A 20,494-nucleotide genomic window follows, 5' to 3' on the forward strand; every position below is an offset into this window, starting at 1 on the left:
ATTATTCTAACAGTTCGGAGGACCTTTGCCACGTATTGTGCGTTCTTGTAAATTCTAACGATTCATCACGCACTACCATTAACAATTATCACCAGGAATGGTTTTGATTCGGTTGGCTAGCTGCTTGCCCAATGACCCCCCCTTGTTTGCTTTAGCCCGAGGACTCGCAAGGGTTCCAAACCTGGTTAGGAACTTGGGCAGCATGGTAAGCTGTGCCCGGGTAGCACCTCTCGACTAATAATGCGTTGGGCTAAGCGGCTCCATCCCCTGCCTCCTCACGATAAACATGCAGATTTCAATAAGACAATGTGTATCCAATCATTTGTCCGGGTCAACCGATCTTGCACTGGCGCCCATGCACTTCGTCTCAGCTGGCGGCGCCGCGCTGCACACATTCGTCTTACACACCATCTTCGTACTTCCAAGTAGAGAGAGCTGTAAATCTTCGTTCCTTGTGGGGAGGAGACTGGTGGATCAATAAAAGCACTGTGGGGACAGTGGTCGAGTCCGAGAAACAGTTGGTACTGGTCCACGAATACATGAGACTAGCGCAGGCTAGTCTGTGGTTGGATTTACGGAACAAGAACACAACCTTCGCGCCCTATCTGCAAGCCAGAGATGGTGCCAAAGAGGGCCTGGTCTTTGATTGGGCACAAGGATGCTAACGAGTTGGAGGAGAGAGCATTGTTCTTTCGCCTAGATATGGACCTCAAAGCTTAAGCGAGCCACGGGCTCAATCTTTTGGAAGTCTATATGACAGTCTCTAACGCCATGGAATTGCCGGCCGTCAAGTCACCGTAGTCGCACATTCAACCAACATTGACGTGAACACGTGGCTTGTTCTCAAGGTAGTGATGCGGGCGCACAGATGGAGATGCCCATCATGTTGGAGCGACGCCAACGACGATCATCGGCCGCGTATGCCGGTCGGAGCGGACAGCATGATCGTGATCGGGGTTGCTCACCGGGTTTCGATCGTAGGCCGAGAGGTTCGGAGCACCACTTCGCCTTGTGTTCAAGTCACCAAATCTCCGAAGGCCATCCCTCCGTGTCGTCAATCTTTCAGCCATCTCCATCACTCTTCTCAAGTTCGCCCTACAGTCATCAATATCCTTCCCACAAGCTCTTTTCACGCGGCGCCGCCGGCTGATGATGCGCACCCAGGAGCCGGCGGCCCTGAGTGTCAGCAATGGTGACCCAAACTGGTATCTCGCGGCCCAATTTGTCAGAAATTCCACGTTGGCGCCACCGCATTCCCCAAAAACAGGCACCAGTCTCACGAGGGGCCCTGTTGTGCCGTTGTGCCACTTGTTATGCAGCTCGAGGGCCTTTCTCGCACGTAAATCTGGCATGGACTTGAAGAAACGCAGTCATCCGTTTCCTGAAGCTGCAGACACTATGTAGAACAATGCAACGAAACGTGTAAAAGGGAAGAGTTTATAAATCCAAGCACTGTCCACCTTGTACGCACTGCGAAACTGCTCAATAATGCCACATGAGAGGTAGCAATGCGAATCCCATCGAGTGCTGCTCCCGACTCAACGATGGCTTGGCCGCTTCGGCTGGCCGAGAACCCCCGGCCCGTCGCCGATGCAACCCTGCCGTTAAAGTAGTACTAGTGGAGGAGGTTCTCATCAGGATGCATACCAAAGAACTTTCGCCCACAATAGTTCGGACGATCGGATATGGGATACCCCCTCCGCGAGGTATTTGATCGGTTTTGCCACTCCTTTTCTTTAGGGGCTGGCCTATAACATCTACAGAAATGTCTCCTCCAAATGCGCGACATCGTTTTCGCAGTGTGTATGTTCTATTCACCTTCCCGCCAGTTGCTCTTGACTATACCACAGGTTTGAGGCTATACCGAAAACAAACATTCCGATCCTAGAGGTCTTCAGCATGGAGAACATTCTCGACAGCTACCCAGAATATGTATCAACTTCGCGGCTAGATGATCTGCGCGCTACCGACTATGGCTATCTCGACGAACAAGAGCACATCTATCTCGACTTCACAGGTGCAGGACTCGCTGCGCGATCCCAAATTCGAGCCCACGAGACCCGACTCCAGGAAACCCTCTGCGGCAACCCGCACTCCGTCAACCCAACAAGCCAATCTGCCACTCACCTTGTCCAGCATGCCAGAGCCCGCGTACTCTCCTACTTCAACGCTTCCCCAGAAGAGTACACCGTAGTCTTCACACCAAACGCAACTGGCGCGGCGAGACTGGTCGCAGAATCGTACCCTTTCAAGAGACGAACCAGACTGGTCCTCACGTCCGACAATCACAACTCCGTCAACGGCCTTCGAGAATTCGCGCGCCGAAAACACACGCGGACAGTCTACGTTGCTGTCCGCGCCCCGGAGCTGAGGATAGATCCGTCTGACCTCATGTCAGCACTAAAACCTCGCAGGGGTGGCTTATTCGGCACAGCAGCTCCCCCACGCAGCAAGAGGAGTGGCCTATTCGCGTACCCTGCACAGAGCAACTTCAGCGGCGTCCGTCATCCGCTCTCGTGGGTCAGCGTCGCGCAGAAACAGGGGTATGACGTGCTCCTCGATACGGCGGCCTACCTGCCGACGTCCAGACTCGACCTCTCTTCGGCATCGGGCGTTCAACCGGAATTCGTCATTGTGAGCTGGTACAAGCTCTTTGGCTACCCGACCGGCGTCGGCTGTCTGATTGTTCGACGCGATGCGCTGGCGAGGCTCGCTAACTCACGACCTTGGTTTTCGGGTGGAACGATCACGGCAGCTTCGGTTGGGACACCGTGGCACGTCATGGCACCAGACGAGACTGCTTTCGAAGACGGCACGGTTAACTTTCTATCAATACCGGATGTTGCCTTTGGGTTGGACTGGCTCGAGACCATAGGCATGCCGTTGATTGACACCAGGGTCAGGTGCCTCACCGGCTGGTGCCTCGATCGGTTGCGAAATCTGGAACATAGTGACGGGTCGCCCATGGTTAGGATATATGGTCCAACTGATATGAAGCTCAGAGGCGGAACCATATGCTTCAACTTTCTGGACATTGGTGGGAGGGTCGTCGACGAGAGATTGGTCGCCAAAGAAGCCTCTGCTGAGAAGATATCCTTGCGAACTGGCTGCTTCTGTAACCCCGGGGCCGGCGAGGCTGCTTTTGGTTTAGATAAGAGGGCATTGTTACCGCTCAGTAACATCCAGAGCAATTCAATGGATGACTATATCAGGCTACTAGCGCCTGTTGGTGCCGTCCGCGTCTCGTTCGGGTTCATAACGACGGCAGGGGATGTAGATCGATTGTTGGACTTTGTTAGAAGGACATATACAGATAGACTGACAACAGCCAATGGCCTTCCGCCACACGAACATTGCTGAGTCTATCGAATCGGATTTGATGCATCGATGACTTCAATACATTGTCTTACCTAGGTTGCGTAGTCTCAAATGGACCCGACTTGAGCAAGTCTTCACGGACGGGCCCTTCCACCCCGGGTGGATCTGACTTCATTGATAACATGGGGACTTCAAGAGTCATGAAATCTGTGGGGTTGACTACTTTTCCGAAGTTGTGCGCAGAACTCAGATAGCTTTGATAGCGATGATCCTGCTGGCCACGCTCACTTCGGGATACCCACTATGTATCAAATATCGCAAGCAAACTGAGCCTCCTATATCGATGACTAGTTGCGAGGGGGATTGTCTCTCAGCGGGTAAAGGCTGCAAAATGGAATAAGTCCTGCAACAGAATATACTCGTCGTGAGCTCGTCACTGACGAACTGTTGCTGCGCGATTGGCCGCCACACTCTCGGTGTTTGCTGAGATCAACAGCGGGCTGACTGGCCACTGTACGTAATTCGTGGAATCGAGAATTTTTCCTGTTTCGTACATCCTTGACGACTTTGGACGGGTACAGATGTACGTGCTTAGGCTCTGTGCTCGGCACAAGTGGGACTTGTAATCGTTCTAAGCACCTGTTCACAAGTATGTATCGGAAGAGACAGCGATAAGAAGAACATGTTTGTCTCACAGACTGGGGTGTTCCTTGGTGAGGCGTGTTTGTGCCTTCTGCCGCCATGGTAGGGCAAACAATGTGGGGTGCAGTCGCCATCTGTTGGAGGTTTTATATTGGACGTTGGAACCAACACAGCCGCCGAAGAAGCTGTGGCAACTGCTGCAGCAAAGCACTGAGTTTCTTTAGACCCATCGTCCCATGGGGAAACTCTCCCTTCTTTCTTATCAATGACAGAATCTCCGTCACTTCGTCTGGTGCTGCAGTCTCTGCCATATACTCTCCATATCGACACCGACTAACAGTCACCAACGCGGCCATCACCAGTCAAACTTCAAAGCCAAGATGGCGTCTTTGAAACCATCTTGGTACCACGAAATACTGGCGGTGGGTGCCTTATCTGTCTTGGCGACTCTTCGCGAGTCATCGTTGCAGACCGTTGCTCGATACTTGATCGCTCTTCTGGCGGCGCGGCATTTAGTCAGGACAGCATACTACGTCTTCATCTACCCATGTTTCGTGTCCCCTTTGAGACGTATCCCCGGGCCGAAGGCAAGGAATTCCAAAGGTTCAGAGACAGATGATCAGTATTCTCTGACACACATAACAGGACCACCACTTCTTAATTGGCCACCTTCTAAACCAGGCTCGCTCAGGAAACCCCATAGAGCCATACCTCTCATGGGCCCGCCAATGGCCAGATGAGCCCTTCATCAAGTTCACGGGCTTGGGCAACTCGGACTGCCTAATGATCAACAACCTCGAAACCTTCAAGGAGGTCTTCCAGACAAAGAGCTACTCCTTTATCAAGGCACAATTCAACACACGCATTGTTGAGCAAATAACTGGCATCGGTATGGTCTTTTCAGAGGGCGACGTCCACAAAGCGCAGAGAAAGTTGCTGTCACGTACGTAGAGGCTCACTAAAACATTACACCCGTAGCTCCCCGTTTTTTTTTCGACGTTGATATGAACATACCGTACATATACATGCGCTGATTTTGCAATCTCCTAGCCCCGTTTTCCATCAACAACATCAAAAAGGCGATTCCGCTCTTCCAAAGCAAGGAAAAAGATCTCGTCCAGCTCTTCGATATCCATATAGAGTCTCAACAGGGCGTTGTAGATAGTAAGTCAGCTTCGTCAGACGGGCAAACTTCTTGGGCAGCTTCACGTCATAGTCGCAGTCGTTGACTAAACTCGTGTTACGTGTGTACACAGTGTCTCAAGCGTTTAGCCGCGTCACAATCGACATCATAGCATGGTGGACACTCGGCATTGACCTCCAAGCAACGCTGAACGACTCCTTCTTCCACCAAGCGTACTATCACATGTTCAACCCTTCGCTCTTCGGCGCCGTCCTTATGTTAATGACCGGATATATTCCAGAAACGCGCTCGCTCCCTTTTGAAGAAAACCGGCAGTTCAATGCCAACTGCGAGGGAGTCCGCTCGAGGATGCTGGATATCATCAGAGAACGCTCTTCAGAGATTGACGACGCGGTCAAGAAGGACGCCGTGGACAAGATGCCCGATCTCCTCACGCACATGATCCTCGAGTCGAGGTCCATCGGCGAACCTTGGTCCGAAGATGAAATTCTCGAAAACTGTCTCAACATGATGGTAGCAGGCCACGAGACCTCGGCTACGACACTCACATGGGGAACGCACATTTTCACTCTCTACCCCGAAATCCAAACCAGAGCTAGGGACGAAGTCCTCAACCTCCTCAAAAGAAATCCGAACCCGGAGTATCGAGACCTGGAAGAAGGCCTTCCCTTCATTGACAACCTCACAAAGGAGATCCTGCGCTTCTACACCCCAGGCATCCTCGCCGCCCGCGAGCCGCTGGACGACATCACCATTGCGGGCACGTTTGTCCCCAAGGGAACACCACTCTACATGTTTCCGGCCCTCATCAACAGGAGTAAGCGCATCTGGGGCGACGACGCGGACGTGTTTGATCCAGACCGTTGGGACCGTCTCACAGGGGAGGCGGCCAACCCGCACGCCTTTGCGACGTTCCTGGCCGGGCCCCGGCAGTGTATCGGTAGGGCGTTTGCGCTGCTTGAGATCAAGGTCATCTTGGTGGCGATTTTGAGCAACTTCAAATTGGAAGCCACGGTAGACCCCAAAGACATTGAACTCATTAACCCTAGCCCCGTCATGAGGCCCAAGGGGGGTTTGAAGATAAAGGTCAGCCGGCTGGAGGCAGCTGACATCAAAAATGCGTACACGTAACAGGAAATAAGCCACAGGTATCAGAGACGTTCCTATTATCCTATTTTATCTATATTCTACTGTTTTGTTTCCTTAGATGCAAGTAGCCACGATAACGTTTATCTCATGTTCAGCACCATGCTTTTTGATCACCCGAGAGACTTGCCGTTTCCTAAATGGAGACCTGTAGTAGTGTTGCTTCCGTATTCTTATTGAATTAGTTTCAGTATTCAGGTAGCTAAGTCCCAATGAGTGCTTCGAAAACACTTTACAAGAATATCTGCTTACACCAGAGTTTTCCGATGCATTGATGGAGACCGTTGACTTACTTGAGTTTCACGTACGGTGTCAAAGACAATTTTGCGATAAATATATGCTTACATCTCCACGGTGTACATTAGGCATTTCGGAAAACAAACGCTCAAAGGAAGACTGAATTCAATTATCATTTTTGCGAGGGAGAGTATAATTGCTCTGGATGGCTTGATCGGAAAAGAGCCTCATAAGAGCTAGTCGCGCGCCCTCCCGCTTGGCGTGAAAGTATTGCAGGCAACAAATGACTCACCCTCCCAAGTCTAACACTGAGACTCTAAATAACTTCACACTCACCCCATTACAAAAAGCTCATCGGCCAACTTCGAATTGTCGCTCAATAACTACAGCCGCTAAAACCTTTTGGTCGGTATCAGTGACCTCCTGCAAGTATGGCCTCGCCCTACACCGTCCTCGTAACCGGCTCCTCCGGCCACCTCGGCGCGGCCCTGATGCTCTCCCTCCCGTCCGCGGGCCACATCCCCCTCGGCATCGACATCCTCCCCTCCCCGACGACGACGACCGTCGGCTCCGTCACAGACCGGGCCCTCGTAGCCTCTATCCTCGCCACGCACGCTTCTATCACCCACATCGTCCACGCGGCAACCCTCCACAAGCCGCACGTCGACTCCCATCCGAAATCCGCCTTCATCGACACAAACATCACCGGCACCCTCGTCCTCCTAGAAGAAGCCGCCCGACTTCCCCAATCCCGCATCAAATCCTTCATCTTCGTCTCCACGACCTCGACCTTTGGTACAGCCCTGTCCCCGAAACAGGGCCAGCCGGCCGCCTGGATTGACGAGTCCGTCACGCCCATCCCCAAGAACATTTACGGCGTGACAAAGTGCGCCGCCGAAGATCTCTGCAGCCTGGTTCACCGCCAGACCTCCTTACCCGTGCTGGTCCTCAGGACGTCCCGGTTCTTTCCCGAGCCAGACGATGACGAGGACCGCCGCGCGGCCATGGGAGACGCGAACCTCAAGGTCTGCGAGCTGGCTTACCGCAGGGTAGATATTGCCGACGTCGTCTCGGCCGTGGTGTGCGGTATGGAGAGGGCGTCCGCTCTCGGATTTGGAAAGTACATCATCTCCGCGCCGCCGCCCTTTGCGGTTGCTCTGGAGGACGACAGCAACAAGAACGTCAGTGATAACAAGGTAGGAGCCGCCGCCGCTGCCCGTGCAGCGCTTCTACGCCGCTTGGACACGGATGCGGGCGCCGTTTTCGCGGAGGTCGTGCCCGGGTGCGCGGTCGTGTTTGAGAAGCTCGGATGGACGTGCCTCGGCAGGCTGGACCGGGTATACGACTCCTCCAAGGCGGTCAGGGAGCTCGGATGGAGGCCCCAGTGGACGATTGGTAAGGTTGTTGAGAAGCTTTCGAGGGGGGAGGATTGGAGGAGCGAGCTGACGCACAAGGTTGGCAAGAAGGGGTATCACGCCGTGTCGACTGGCGTGTATACTACGCGTGACTGAGCGACAAAGGTGGATTCTGATGATTCTCAGTTGGTGAGTGAGACAAGATGGAAGACAAGAAATTACAGTTCTGGTATTGAAAGGTCTATATATGCTTTCATGAAAATATCCAACAAAAAAATGGAAAGCAAATGGGTACTCAAACAATCCGCCAATATGCTATGCAGCGCACGCAAGTCTATGCAGTGATTTCCTCCGTGACGATCCCCAGATCCCTTCCGAGATCGAGGATCTGTGTCGCGACCGCCTCAACGTCCCATGTCTTGATAGGGACGCGATGAGCACCGTCCCACTCGACTAACCGCGTCGTCCCCGGCTGGCAGTACTGCTTCAGCAACACCCGGTGATGGTCCAACCCAGCATCCTTCATGCCGTGGACGTGAATCGTCGGCAGCTTCAAGACGTGCTCCGTCCCTGAGCCTGTCGGCCAGTCGTGGAACTCCACGCTCGCCTCGGCCGCATCGCCAACACCCTGTGGCACCTCTAACCTGTCGTCGAGCACAATCAGCGGCGCCCTGCCCGCGAGCAGTACACCAAACTTCCAGTCCGCCGAGCCGCCCGCCGACGTGATGCGCTTGCCGTACTTCTTCTTTAGCTGTTGTTGAGTGTACATCAAGCTGGCACTGATCTTGGCCCCCTGGCTGAACCCGAGCAACCCCACCCATTCCCCCGTCGCGCCGATAGCGTCGTCATCGTCCATTGCCATACGCAGCTGGAAGTGGATCTCGGCGGACGCCGTCTCAGCATCCACGGCCTGATGCTCGGGAAGCCAGCGCAACCAGCGGCGGAAGGGGCCATAGTCGCCATAGACGGAGACGATATCGTGGTGCGGGGCGCACATGAACGGTCCGTCGACAAAGACAAGGCGAAAGTTGTTCTTGAGACGGGAGATGAGAGCGCGGCACTGGACCTTGAAGACGGAGGCGTTTACACCACCGCCGTGGAGGCACAAAATGCGCGGGAGGTGGAGGGTGGGGTCAGGACCCGGCGGCAGCGATGTTGCGCTGGGCATTGTGTGCGTAGGGCCGCCTGTTCGGCGCTTAAGGCGTGTGTATGCGTGTGGTAGTGGTAGCAGTAATAGTGGCAGTGGTAGCAGGTGTTCCTTTGATGAGTCTCAGTGCTGCAAGGAGAAAGAGACGTAGGGTTTCGGGACCGAACAGTGAAGACTCGGATGCTTGAGAAGAAGGCGAAGAGCGAAGATAAACGCGAGAGAGAGAGGACGAGCAGAATGATAAAAGGTCGGCTACGTCTTTACTCTAATTAGAGACGGGCGGGCAGAGGGGAGCGTTGCCCGGCTCTAAACTACGCTTGCGCTCGCTCACGGCTCTCTCTCTCTTCTCTCTCTCTCTCTCGCTCTCTATCTGCTAGCCGCTTGCCCGCCCACCTTTTACGCAAGGGCAGCAAACAGAGCGCCAATGTGGGGCGATGGATTCCATTGTCCGTCGCTCACCGGCCGGACCTCCGACACACAGGCACTGGCGCCGAATCTCTTCACTTGCTTGATTGATTGCTGACAGTCTACTGAACCCGAACAGAGCATACAATACCGGGAATGAACATGCAGATCGAGCAAGACTTGGTCCATTCTGTTCGATGATCAGGCTCATTAATGCGAGTCAAGTATCCGTCCGCGGATAGCCTGGGGGAAATACAGACAGGGCCGTCTTTAGAGGGCAGAAAAGTCGTGGGGTGGGATCGTCTCGGTGTGGATGACAACTCCGCCGGGAAGTGGATTACTCGTCCCAACGAATTCCCCCTCGCGGCAGAAAACCCTAAAGGCTGCCTCATCAGTTTGATGCGAAATCCTCGTGAGCTTTACCGTAATGGAAGTTCGTCTCTGAAAGTGTCGCAAACATGGTCAAACTGAATACCAAAATAAAAGGACGACAAGCGACGCTGTCAGACCCGGCGGTATGGGCAAGCAGCTGCAGCCAGCGCCGAAGATCAGATTTTGACAACAAGGACAAACAAAGAATGAGACGAGGCAGGGTGTCTCCGTCTCTTCCCAGAGTTTGACGGGCGTGATTCGGAGTCGGAGGGCGTCGGAAACACTCTGTGGCCGCTGATGGTCAGCCCTTTCTTACTTTTGCGTCAATAGCCCGGTCGTTGGTAAGACGGGACTGGGTGTCAGGTTGCCCTCTTTCGTAATTCCAGTCGCACGTCGACGGACACATTGGGAGACGTCCGGGATTCCCAATCTTGGCGAGGTCCGGTCCGAGACCAGCCAACCACGTCCCTTATCCTCGCCGGTCGATACCTGCGTGATTAATTAACCGGCAGTGCGACATGGAAACCAATAAATGTCATAAAACCGAGCATTTCGTCCGATGAATCTCGCCTTGGAAAGTTCTCGATCGTCGCAATGCTGCAATGGGATGCCATAGCGAAGACGGGAACAGCAACAGCGATGGTGGTTCGGGGTTCGATCACCGAGGGTTGATTCCCCGACTATTCCACCGGTGTCTCATTTTCGCCGAAGAGGTAAAGTCCGTCGAGGTCCGGATACTTGACTGCTCATATAGTCACTCGACCATTCCCCCCCCCCCCCCCTGCCGCCTAAATACTCGTTGCGTGCGGTTCCGGACAATATCAACACACACCCCTTCAGCGCTGACCCCTCGTCCCCGGCCGCCCCCGGGGGTCCGGATCTTTGCTCGTCATAATGTCCACTCAACATTCCCCCCCCCCCCCCGGTTCGTTATGAGACTCGTTGGGCTGGCTTCTGGTGAAGATGACAACCAGCTCTCTTCGGCGTAGCCCTCATCGCCAGAGGTCGCCAGGAGCGAGAGTTTGGCCTTCGTCGCGAATGTCAAGCTGTCAAACGAATTCAAAGTCGAGAAGACGACAGCTTGGCAATGGTGTACCCGCATCCGCGCATCCGCGGGGGAATAAGGTTGGGTTGTTGGGGAAAGGAGGTGGGGAGGCAAAGGTGGAGACCTCCCTCAAGCCTTAGGTAAGATGACTTAGGTAAGTGGACCAAGGGGGTCAATGGGTTGCTTTGGTAAGCAGATGGATCTCTTGCTATGGCTGCGGCAGAGGCGTGTGGCTGAGCTGTGGGCTAACGCAAAAGGACGGGTCGCGCCAGCCGCTATCCCTGTGAATAAGCCACATCATGACGTTGCACGGTGCCCCTCCAGGTTTCCCCTCTCGGTCACCCACGCTGTGCAAGGTATGAGCTCTGCTGGTGGTGAGCTGGCATACGATGACATGACCCTGCTATTGAGAGGCCTCTCTGCGAATAGGTACCCCGTTTCTGGACCACAAGCTATCAGAGCTCAGCCTCACAGGCATACGATACCCACGTTGACGACAGTTTGCGCCACATTGACTCCTCCCAGAATTCATTAAACTTCCACCGGCCTTACCGTAAAGCTTCGTCAAACCACCAGACCTACAAAAAGAACAAGCCCACAGCGATTCTTCGAAGATCTGCTCACTTTTCTTCATCATACTCCCAACGCAAGATACCCCAATTCTCAAGAGTTAGCATCGTCTTTAGCATCGTTGCTTCGATACCCTTATCCTCAGCCCAAACCGAACCAGTCATCGACCAAAGCCACCTCTAATTATGTCTGGCACAAACCCGGAGAAGCCTCCCATCCAACCGGAGCAGCAGCTCTACCCTCCCCCTCCTACCGGCGATAACAGCCAACAGCAGCCTCCTCAGTACTCTTACGGCCACGACCAATACAACCCAGACCAGAAGAGTGCCGGTGGTCCCGGTCAGGACCAGCAGCATTTCCCCCCTCCGCCCCCCGGCCCCCCTCCCACGAACCAGCCGCAGTTCACACACGCTCCCCAGCAGCAGCAGCAGCAGCAATACGCCGGCGGCACCGCCGTCCCCCAACAGCAATACGCACAGACGCCCGGCCAGCAAACTCCTTACAACCCCGCCGACCACGGCGCTGGCCACCACTACTCGCAACAACAATTCGAGGGTCCTCCGGGCACGGGGGCATCGGGCCACGCACAAAGCGGCCCGTACACCGACCCGGCGGCCGCCCACGCCGCGTACATCACACCCGCAACCGACCCCAACCACAAGGAGAAGCGCGGATGGGGCGAGCGTCTCTCCCAGATGGGCATGAAGGCCGCCGTGCCCATCAACGCCTTGGCAAACAAGATGGGCTCCCAGAGTTTCCTGCCCACCACCATGGACAGAGAGTGCGACAAGGCTGCCAAGATCCTCAAGAGCTTCTGCAGTGAGTTTTTTCCCAGGCCTCGATTCCATATCAGGCACACGGCTAACACAAATTGTCACAGAGGAGGGAATCACATCCGACGTGCCCCCGCAGACCCAGACGGGCGAGCACCTCGAGCCCGGCAAGCACGCCGAAGGTGGCCACGGCGGCTCGCGCCCCACGACGCCCAACAAGGAAAAGGTCCGCAAGGAGCATAAGGCCATTGTCAAGATCCCCTCCAAAGTAATCAACAAGGCCGTCGGCCTCGCCATCTTCACCACCGCCCGCGTAGGCTTCCAATTTTCCGGCGCCACCGGCTCCGGCATCCTCATCGCCCGCCTCCCCGACGGCTCCTGGAGCCCGCCCTCGGGCATCCAAGTCCACGCTCTGGGCGCTGGCTTCATGATCGGCGTCGACATTTATGACTGCGTCTGCGTCATCAACAGCCGCGATGCTCTAGCCGCCTTCATGAGCACGCGCGTCAGTCTCGGTCCGGACGTCGCCGTCGTCGCGGGACCCTACGGCGCCGGAGGTGTCATGGACGTAGGCGCCTCCTTTGGCGGCAAGAACCCCGAGGCCAAGAGCGACGACCACGTCACCGACGCCAAGCCCGTCGATGGCGGTAAGCTCAAGCCCGACGAGAAGGACAAGAAGCGCAGGAGCAGCAGCACGTCGCTGAAGCCTGTCTTCTCCTACGTGAAATCCCGCGGCTTCTACGCCGGCGTCCAGGTCGACGGCACCGTCGTCACAGAGCGCAAGGACGCCAACGCCGCCTTTTACGGACAAAAGGTCACCGTCGACCAGATTGTAAAGGGCCAGGTGCCGCCCCAAGGGCCACACGGCATGTGGCCCGCCGGCGCGCACCCTCTCTACGAGGCCCTCCGCATCGCCGAGCAACAGCAGGCTCTCCCCGAGGTCCACCTCCCCCAGGCGACCCCAGGTCAAGTCCCCGGTCAGGCCCCTCAGCAGCCTCAATATGCCGCCGGTGGCAGACCCGAAGGAACCGGTATCCCGGCCTACGGCCAACAACAACAGTACGTCCACACAGAAGCCGGCGACCCGCTGGGCTCGCACCCGCCCGGCCAGGGCGGCTCCGTCGCCTCGGGTAGTCTGAGCCGCGAGGAGCAGCTTCCGGGGTACGTGGATGACGGCGTGGCGCGGCCGGGCGTCGGTGACTACAAGGGTCACTACCAGTAAGAGAGCGAGTACCCCATGTCATGATTGTTTAGACTGTAGAACAGGAGAGATTCCGTGGAATCGGAGATATCCCCGCGGGCGTTTCAGTGGTTGGCATTTTCTCCAGCTTAGCTTAGATGACTTTCAAACTCAAAGATTCCCCATCCAGAGAGTACATCGGCCCGTACACATGTGGTTTGCCATCAGTGACCTGCCGGCTAGACTTACTATTCCTCCGCCTGTCTTGTATTCAAGGCGTTTCCCCGATCTGGCGAGTTCATCCTGGCAGCGTGGCCAGGGGGGAAAAAAGGGGGAAAAAGGGGAAAAAAGAAAAGTCCCTTCCACACGTCGTTGGTCCCTCCTGTCCGGAATACACAACAAAAGGGGGGGGGAGGAAGCATGCAAACAGCCGCAAGACAAACCTACCCGTAATTCCGCGTCCGTTCATAGCTTGGTCACGCCTGTCAAGAGTGCCTTTGCCTTGCCTTACCCTCGGCCTCACACTCTCCAAAGTTGCACAGCGTCAGATACATCACAAACCATGATAACGCTCGAATGGGTTGCACAGAAGGAAAAAAAAGAGCCACGATACGGCAACGGCGAGGGCCGCTGCAGATTCGGGTAGGACAAGGACACTGGTGAACCGTGGACGACGTTTGTGCGTTTGCGCGCCCATGATCCTGTAAGGTAGGGCAAGCAAGAGAGGCAAACAAGATCGTTCTCCAGCTCGGCCGTTTGTCGTACAGAATTTCTGGCCGTCGATTTCAACAAATTCTAGGTATCTAGGATTCAAGTGGGAAGCACACATCAGAATGGCAGCGTCCTATCTGGAGAGACGTGGGGAAGAAAGAGGTTTGGGTTTTGACTGGCCTCCGCTTGACTGGGTTCCGCCAGCCTGTCGGCCATCTTGAGTGACCTATGTGGCTTCATCTTGCAAAAAAAAATTCACAAATACATGCGCCATTGTCCCAGAGGTGCTTCACGAATATGATTGCGAGGAATGTCTGGCTGACCGTACCCCACGCTAGCCCTGTCTGATTCGGAGGGAGTCAAGGGCCCCTCAACACACACTTGACTTATTGGATCGAAACAAAAAAGGGTGATGCTGCGCCGACAAGGGAAGCAAAAAGCAATGGCTAGTCCGGTTCGAAGTACTTATCGGGCCAAGTGCGGAGGCTCAGGCAGGGAACAAACGAGGTCCAATCTGCAGAATTCAAAGACGAGAAACGATGGCGGTTGAAGGAGCAAGTCTGGACGCCCGATATTGGTTGGAAGACGGACTTTCGAGCCACCGAGGAGCTCGCAACAATCCCATAAACAACGATTCAAAAAGAGGCTTCTTCGGGATGGCATTAATCATCCTACGGCCCCGAGACGGGCCTTGCTCAAGCCACTGAGATAAGCGGACGGAAGACAGCAGATCGTGATATCCGCCATACAGCCCCTTGCACTTTGGCACTACAGCTGCCGACGGGCTATAGACAGAGGTTGGTGCGGGGCCCAAGGTTCAACTGCCCGCTGCCGTGCGGTCCCGTTGTGGTCAGAAGTTTAGCATCTGTTAGACCAGTAACAATCAATTCGGAGCTGCCGCCTGCGCTGGATTGTGTCCGTAGTTGTTCATCACTGTTTAAAGGACGCCGAAGGTTGGAAGGCGTCATAGGGAACAGTCATGCTGAGTAGGACGATCCTCAAGTGATGTGAGACGGATCAGTTGGGTGATCCGCAGGGGTCTCATCAGGTAACTTTTGACCAATTCAGACGACGTTCATCCTGCAAGCAAGTGTCTTGGATCTAAAATAAGAGCGACGATGGACGAAGGCATGGCTGGCCGTCGGCTGCCTTTGGCACGTGAGGTTGGTTCTGTATCCGTCTGCTGTACGGATATCCGTACGCGGTATTTGTCCGAATAGGCTATTTCGTCTTTTCCCCCCGCCGGCAGTGCAATCCTGAACTCGGTATCGACATTCCAGTTCGCAACCATCAAGGCAGTGCGTCGCATTCGTGACAGATGTCTGGACTTTTCTTGTCTCGCCGAGGCCGCAATCCGGATCACGGTACGGACTAGTTGTGCCCTATTCTGAATCCCCGAGTGAGCTGAGCTGAATTCCAGAATTCCCAGCCTTCATGGTAGTGTGTGGGCTGGTGGAGGTCGGAGGAGCTTGGAGACTGTATTTGGTGCGCACGGTAGTGCTGAGGACGTCATCGACTCCACGACGATGAGACGGCCTGGGATGTGCAGGCCTCTCAGGTCTTTTGGCAACAATGCTCTCTGGGCCCTCGTCAGAGGTTAGGTCTCCTTGTTGCTTGCTTCGGCATTTCGCCGGCGACTCTCAGCCCCCCCTATTTTTGCCTCTAACGTCCACAACCCCGTCTTCATCTGATATCCCCACGCCAAGGAAACGGTCACTGGAAACTAGCACTGGAATGTTGAGTAACAGATCCGTCAGGCCGTGTCGGGTCCATTAAATGGATGGGCAGGTCGATCGATTGTCTTTATCAATGCTCCCCGGTTTTACCTCTTTTTTCTTCGCTCTGGGGCTCAGGGTGTACTCTGTGTGTCTGTTGCACGATTCGCACGCGGCTGCGACCGCTTCGCTGGTGCAGCCGTCATCTAAACATTTGCGATTTCTGGACGATTAAGCTCATCGCCCAGTCCAAATGTTTGCATTGACTGACCGGGTAGAGCTGGCACCACAATTGACTTTTCCCCGACTTTTGGCTCTAACCTTCCCGCTTGTCGGGGCACGCGTTGGAAGGCTGGAAAGTATGTATTATGGCTAGGGTGCACGGCGTCGAGCCGAAAGTCTGTTGGGCTGGGCCAGCTGCCGCTCCGAGCATCCGCTATGGTTTTGAATACCACCATGGCTTGAAAGGGAAACAAAGGATGCGTGTTTGTTGTCAGAGAAATGCTGATCGGCCGCGGTTCGCAGCAGGATCCGCTTCATGTTTCGTCGAAGCAGAAAGGAATCAAGCGACAGCGGCACAATCCCTGAATCGGGCAGAGTCGCTGTCAGTCAGAGCTTTAGAGGTGTCTAGGATACGTAGACTCGAGAAATGATTTGCTACAGGGTGACGGCGGACCCGTTCAGCTAGTCTTCAGTCCGTTTTCAGGACCGTTATGTCGCAGGGTACCAGAGCAGTTGGCCGGCCAGAGGGGAATAGCGGCTTGAAAGCAACGCCTCCTGTCTTTTGTCCACGTCGATCCTAGCCGGTGAGAATACAGGATTGGCAACAAGATTCTGGTAGCTTAGTGCTCCATGACCGTTGATGATGATGATGGGAGGCGTTGGCAGAGGGGCAACAAGGGCAGTTGCTGAAGATCTGCTGAGCCTCTCGGGGGCGGTAATCTTCTGGAAGAAGCGCAGTAACCAACCGTTCCGCGGCTCACGGCAAATGCGTAAAATGCTTTGAAGGCACTAGCACTCTCTGTTTGAAGCCTCCCGGGCCACAGACGAAAGTTGCTGGCGTGGCCAAGTGCGCAGCTATTAGGCCACTTCGGCGGAGGCGATGGTACATACTGGGTCATTCGGATGGTGTTGGTGACGACGCGTAAGGCGGCCCGTTTTTCTTGTGTTGCAAAAAATAGCAACTCCTCCGTCGTATGCATCTTTGATTTCTGGCAGACGGAGGGTTTCATTCGGAGTAATACTGAGCAAGCGGCGGTTGGCCTACAGTAGGAACTTGGAAGCAGTGGCACCAGAACAGGCTGTGCTTGTCGATCTGTAGCGGGTAAAGTCCCCAGTGGCGACCACGCAAACCCAAGTCAGGACTCAGGAGGACGCTGCATCCGTAAAGCAGAGCGGTTCAGCTCGTGTTGGTTGCCCTGTAGCGGATGGAACCAAATAGAGTACACATGATTCGGGCGGGTTTAGATGGGTCCATGACGATGGCAAGGCGGACAGGACCGGCGTCACGAGTCTCCTGGAGGAGGAGCGGCGACTCGGTCCGAGTTCGTGATATGACCGTGGAGACTTCGGGGAGGCTTCGTCTCTGCGAGTTGAGCAGCTGTACGGAGTACGGAAACAACTCCGTGGCGGATGCCATAAGTTTCTTGACCTTGACCGAGGGCTGTCGATACCCCGGCCAACGGAAGTTGGAAACGGCAGGCCCGGATTGAGACGAGTCGACGATGATCAGCATCGGAGCATATAGATTGAATAGCGAGCAGAGTTGTCCGAGCCGTGCAGCAGCATCCACCAGACGGAGAAATCCCACGGGCCAAGGACCTGTATTGCAACCGGCGGTACGTTCGGTCCTGGGAGCCTTGACAGTCACTATATGGACCGCGTGTTTGGAAGGGCTGCGATGATGCCATGAGCAGTCTAATTCAGAACAACCCGATTGGGAGGCGCGCTGCGGTCTGAGTTGGAACCCAGACGCGAATTTCGGGTAGACTGCAAGGGATTGGCCTGGATAGCACCGCGGCAGCAAATTCATGAAATTTGGACAGTCTGGGTCGCGGCGGGTTGCAAATGAGGGGGGTGGGATTTAAGATTAGGGTCACCCGGCACGTGGAAAGGCGAGAGATTGCAGGTGGCTCGTGGGCACGGGGACGGTACCTCGCTCGCCGCGGTCATTTCGGTGGCTGTTGAAGGTACATTCTGGGTTCCCTGGCCACACATCATCTCTGGGCTGTGGATGCAAGATGGTCCCTTCCCAAGTTTTTTTCCCACTGAAGGCACTGAAGGGGAAGGAGAAAGAGGGAGGGAGGGTGTGACAAAAGGCCCGCTACTGACACACCCCACCCACCGAAACGAAGCAGTGATCCCCTGAGAAGGAAAAGGGACATACTCCGTAGTCACAGACAGATTGTGCCATCTCGACCAATGACGGCTGGGCCCATTGGGGTTTTCCATGCGTATTTGGAGCGTGCAAACCGCGCACCTTCCAATTGTGTGCTATTGCCTCGAGCACGTTGACAGACTTGGCAGAGCCATGAGATCAAATGGCGATTGAATCTGGTGGTCTGTAGGCCAATGAGACGGTACGGATCACATGAGTGTGGACACCCTATAGTAACCCCCGGTATGGCGAACTCTGATAGACTGATACCTTACGGATGAACATTTCGTCATTCATTTTTCGTTTTTAGTTTCTTCTGGCACTTGTATTTGGCTTTCATTTCGCCTTATCCTGCGCTCATGCAGCGCACACTGCGACATTCAAAATCTGTCCTCCCTATCTGATAAGAACGACGCTGAATTAACACACCGCGTAAAAGGGAGGGAAAGCTAACAGTCGGGCAGTCCGTAGATGGCTGTACTAACGAACGCCCATCGCTTGCGAATTCAAAACTACCCTAGCCCCCCCAGGTCAGGTAGCAGTAGTCTTATATGCAATCTAGACGCTAATTAGCGCCCACCCACAGGCGACTCGGCGCTGAATCTCAGCAGATAGGGACCAGCCCAGCCTTCGCCCAGCTTCAAGCTTTTGTCTTGGAGCTGACGCCGGACTCGGAACGCAAGTCAGGAACAGGAGCCGTTGATAGTGCCGTCTCGACGGGAATGTCAGCAAAAGAGTCAGATCGACCATCCTCTAGCACGCTCTTTGGTGCCTTCTGCCACGTAACTGCGCTTGAAGGCCGAGAATTGTGGGATACCTATATGCTTTTCCGGGTGTTGACAAGACGACGGGGTGTTGTATGTGTTGATAGCTGACGTCAACGCCGATGTTCACAGCCAGGTTTCCAAGCATCGGATGCAGTACCGAGAGTCGGCATCATCATCATTACCAACAACAGTGCCGTCCCATCCACGATAGCGCCTCCGCATACAGCGCCCAGCGTTCTCGGCACGGTTGACAGCCCGCCAGATGCCGTGCCCAGCAGATGGGATTGTTGGGCCCTTGCCGTCTTGGTATCGCAACGTCGACGAGATGCAGATTCTAGCAAATAGAACCGCGGTCTCGCCAGACTGCTAGCTGGGTTTGGTCATTGATGGGGTGAGCGATAACAATCAAGGGCACACTGAACCAGTGATCTCAAAGCAGGCCGCAGGCGACAGGACAGAGCAGCTCACTGGGGAGTCAATGGAGGTACGTACTGTGATAGCGTGATAGACATCGAATGGAAGTACAAACCCCACCCAGCCCCCACCTAGACTATCTCGACGCCCCTCGTGGGATGCCCGGTCCTGGCCAGTCAAACTTTTTGATTCTTTCCCCGTCCCTTGTCGCGCGGGCTGGACCTCTCCCACCTTCCCATGTCCTTCCAGGTGTCGACCCGTGAGCCGTTACCCATTAATTTTCATCCCCTCTCTCCACCTCTTCTCACAGTGCAGCCCGCACCCAGCACCCACGCGGTACGCCATACGAAGCACCTCATTCAGTGGCCTGCAGTCTCTTCTCTCCCTACGGTACCTACCTCTCCTGAGGCTATCCGTAGAATGGTATGTCTATCCAACTGCTAAGATGCAGGCGGCGGAGATGACTGAGGTCAGTCTCGGGGGCGCGAGAAGATGAGATGAGATGCCGAGGACGCTCGCTTGTGCCATCAGGAGAAGCAACGACTGCAGCAAGCAACATCAGACCAGACTCATGTTGCTTCTGCTTGTTCCATATTGCCGCTGCCGCGTGTGCACCCGACAAAAGGGAGACGATGCGGAAATCTACCAAGCTGGTTGTTTCTTGTCTCGAGCAACGAGTAGCAAGCAGCAAGCAGCAAGCAGCCTCACTTGACGTTTTCGACCCTCGTGGAATCGAGAATGAGAGAGGCTCGACTCGGTCCCTCCATCCGCCTTGTCAACCTCCAACTCGGTTGCAAATTCCCATGCAAGACGCAAGCTGCAGGTCCCGTTCCGCGCCAGGGTACCGTCCCAGGTTCCCCTGCACCTTGCCTCTGCTGCATGAGGTAGGAAGTCTCCCATGGATGAAGGCGCCTCCCATTCTCCTAGGCCAGTCCAATCCCGTTCAGCTTGCCCCTGTTCTTTTGCCGTCAATGTCACTGCATCACGCAGAATCTTTCTCTTTCTCTTTCTCTGTCGTTTTTTTTTTTTTTTTTCGCGCCTCACAAATTCCTATTCTTTCCTGGCCCAACCTCTACCCGCGTCTAATCAGTAACCGGGTACGTTAAAACAATACTCGGTGTCTGGCGGGCACTGGCAATCGGTTGTGTGTGGCGTCAGTGACACTGGCAGCGGCGG

At 55.0% G+C, this 20,494-nt stretch overlaps 6 protein-coding genes across 6 annotated transcripts; 3 read left to right on the forward strand and 3 right to left on the reverse strand.

Moving 5' to 3' along the window:
• Nucleotides 1–1,899: 1,899 nt before the first annotated feature.
• On the forward strand, nucleotides 1,900–6,235 carry CORC01_12240 (aminotransferase class-V; the record flags this gene model as incomplete). Its single annotated transcript, XM_022623861.1, has 4 exons — nucleotides 1,900–3,273; nucleotides 4,606–4,903; nucleotides 5,011–5,124; nucleotides 5,217–6,235. 4 exons carry the CDS (start codon nucleotides 1,900–1,902, stop codon nucleotides 6,233–6,235), a joined length of 2,805 nt encoding a protein of 934 aa, XP_022469618.1.
• Nucleotides 6,236–6,918: 683 nt separating this feature from the next.
• Nucleotides 6,919–7,998, forward strand: CORC01_12241 (NAD dependent epimerase/dehydratase; the record flags this gene model as incomplete). Its single annotated transcript, XM_022623862.1, has 1 exon — nucleotides 6,919–7,998. One exon carries the CDS (start codon nucleotides 6,919–6,921, stop codon nucleotides 7,996–7,998), a length of 1,080 nt encoding a protein of 359 aa, XP_022469619.1.
• A 178-nt stretch (nucleotides 7,999–8,176) lies between these two features.
• On the reverse strand, nucleotides 8,177–9,010 carry CORC01_12242 (citrinin biosynthesis oxidoreductase CtnB; the record flags this gene model as incomplete). Its single annotated transcript, XM_022623863.1, has 1 exon — nucleotides 8,177–9,010. One exon carries the CDS (start codon nucleotides 9,008–9,010, stop codon nucleotides 8,177–8,179), a length of 834 nt encoding a protein of 277 aa, XP_022469620.1.
• A 2,556-nt stretch (nucleotides 9,011–11,566) lies between these two features.
• Nucleotides 11,567–13,376, forward strand: CORC01_12243 (LAS seventeen-binding protein; the record flags this gene model as incomplete). Its single annotated transcript, XM_022623864.1, has 2 exons — nucleotides 11,567–12,200; nucleotides 12,262–13,376. The coding sequence occupies 2 exons, from the start codon at nucleotides 11,567–11,569 to the stop codon at nucleotides 13,374–13,376; spliced, it is 1,749 nt and encodes a 582-aa protein (XP_022469621.1).
• Nucleotides 13,377–17,159: 3,783 nt separating this feature from the next.
• CORC01_12244 (uncharacterized protein) lies at nucleotides 17,160–17,495 on the reverse strand (the record flags this gene model as incomplete). Its single annotated transcript, XM_022623865.1, has 1 exon — nucleotides 17,160–17,495. One exon carries the CDS (start codon nucleotides 17,493–17,495, stop codon nucleotides 17,160–17,162), a length of 336 nt encoding a protein of 111 aa, XP_022469622.1.
• A 1,519-nt stretch (nucleotides 17,496–19,014) lies between these two features.
• Nucleotides 19,015–19,233, reverse strand: CORC01_12245 (uncharacterized protein; the record flags this gene model as incomplete). The annotated part of the gene is made up of 1 exon (XM_022623866.1): nucleotides 19,015–19,233. A coding segment is annotated over one exon (219 nt), but the record flags the coding sequence as incomplete, so codon positions are not given.
• Nucleotides 19,234–20,494: the final 1,261 nt, after the last annotated feature.

The sequence above is a fragment of the Colletotrichum orchidophilum genome (genome assembly GCF_001831195.1).
Source record: "Colletotrichum orchidophilum strain IMI 309357 chromosome Unknown Scaffold_147.1, whole genome shotgun sequence".
Lineage (NCBI taxonomy): Eukaryota > Fungi > Ascomycota > Sordariomycetes > Glomerellales > Glomerellaceae > Colletotrichum > Colletotrichum orchidophilum.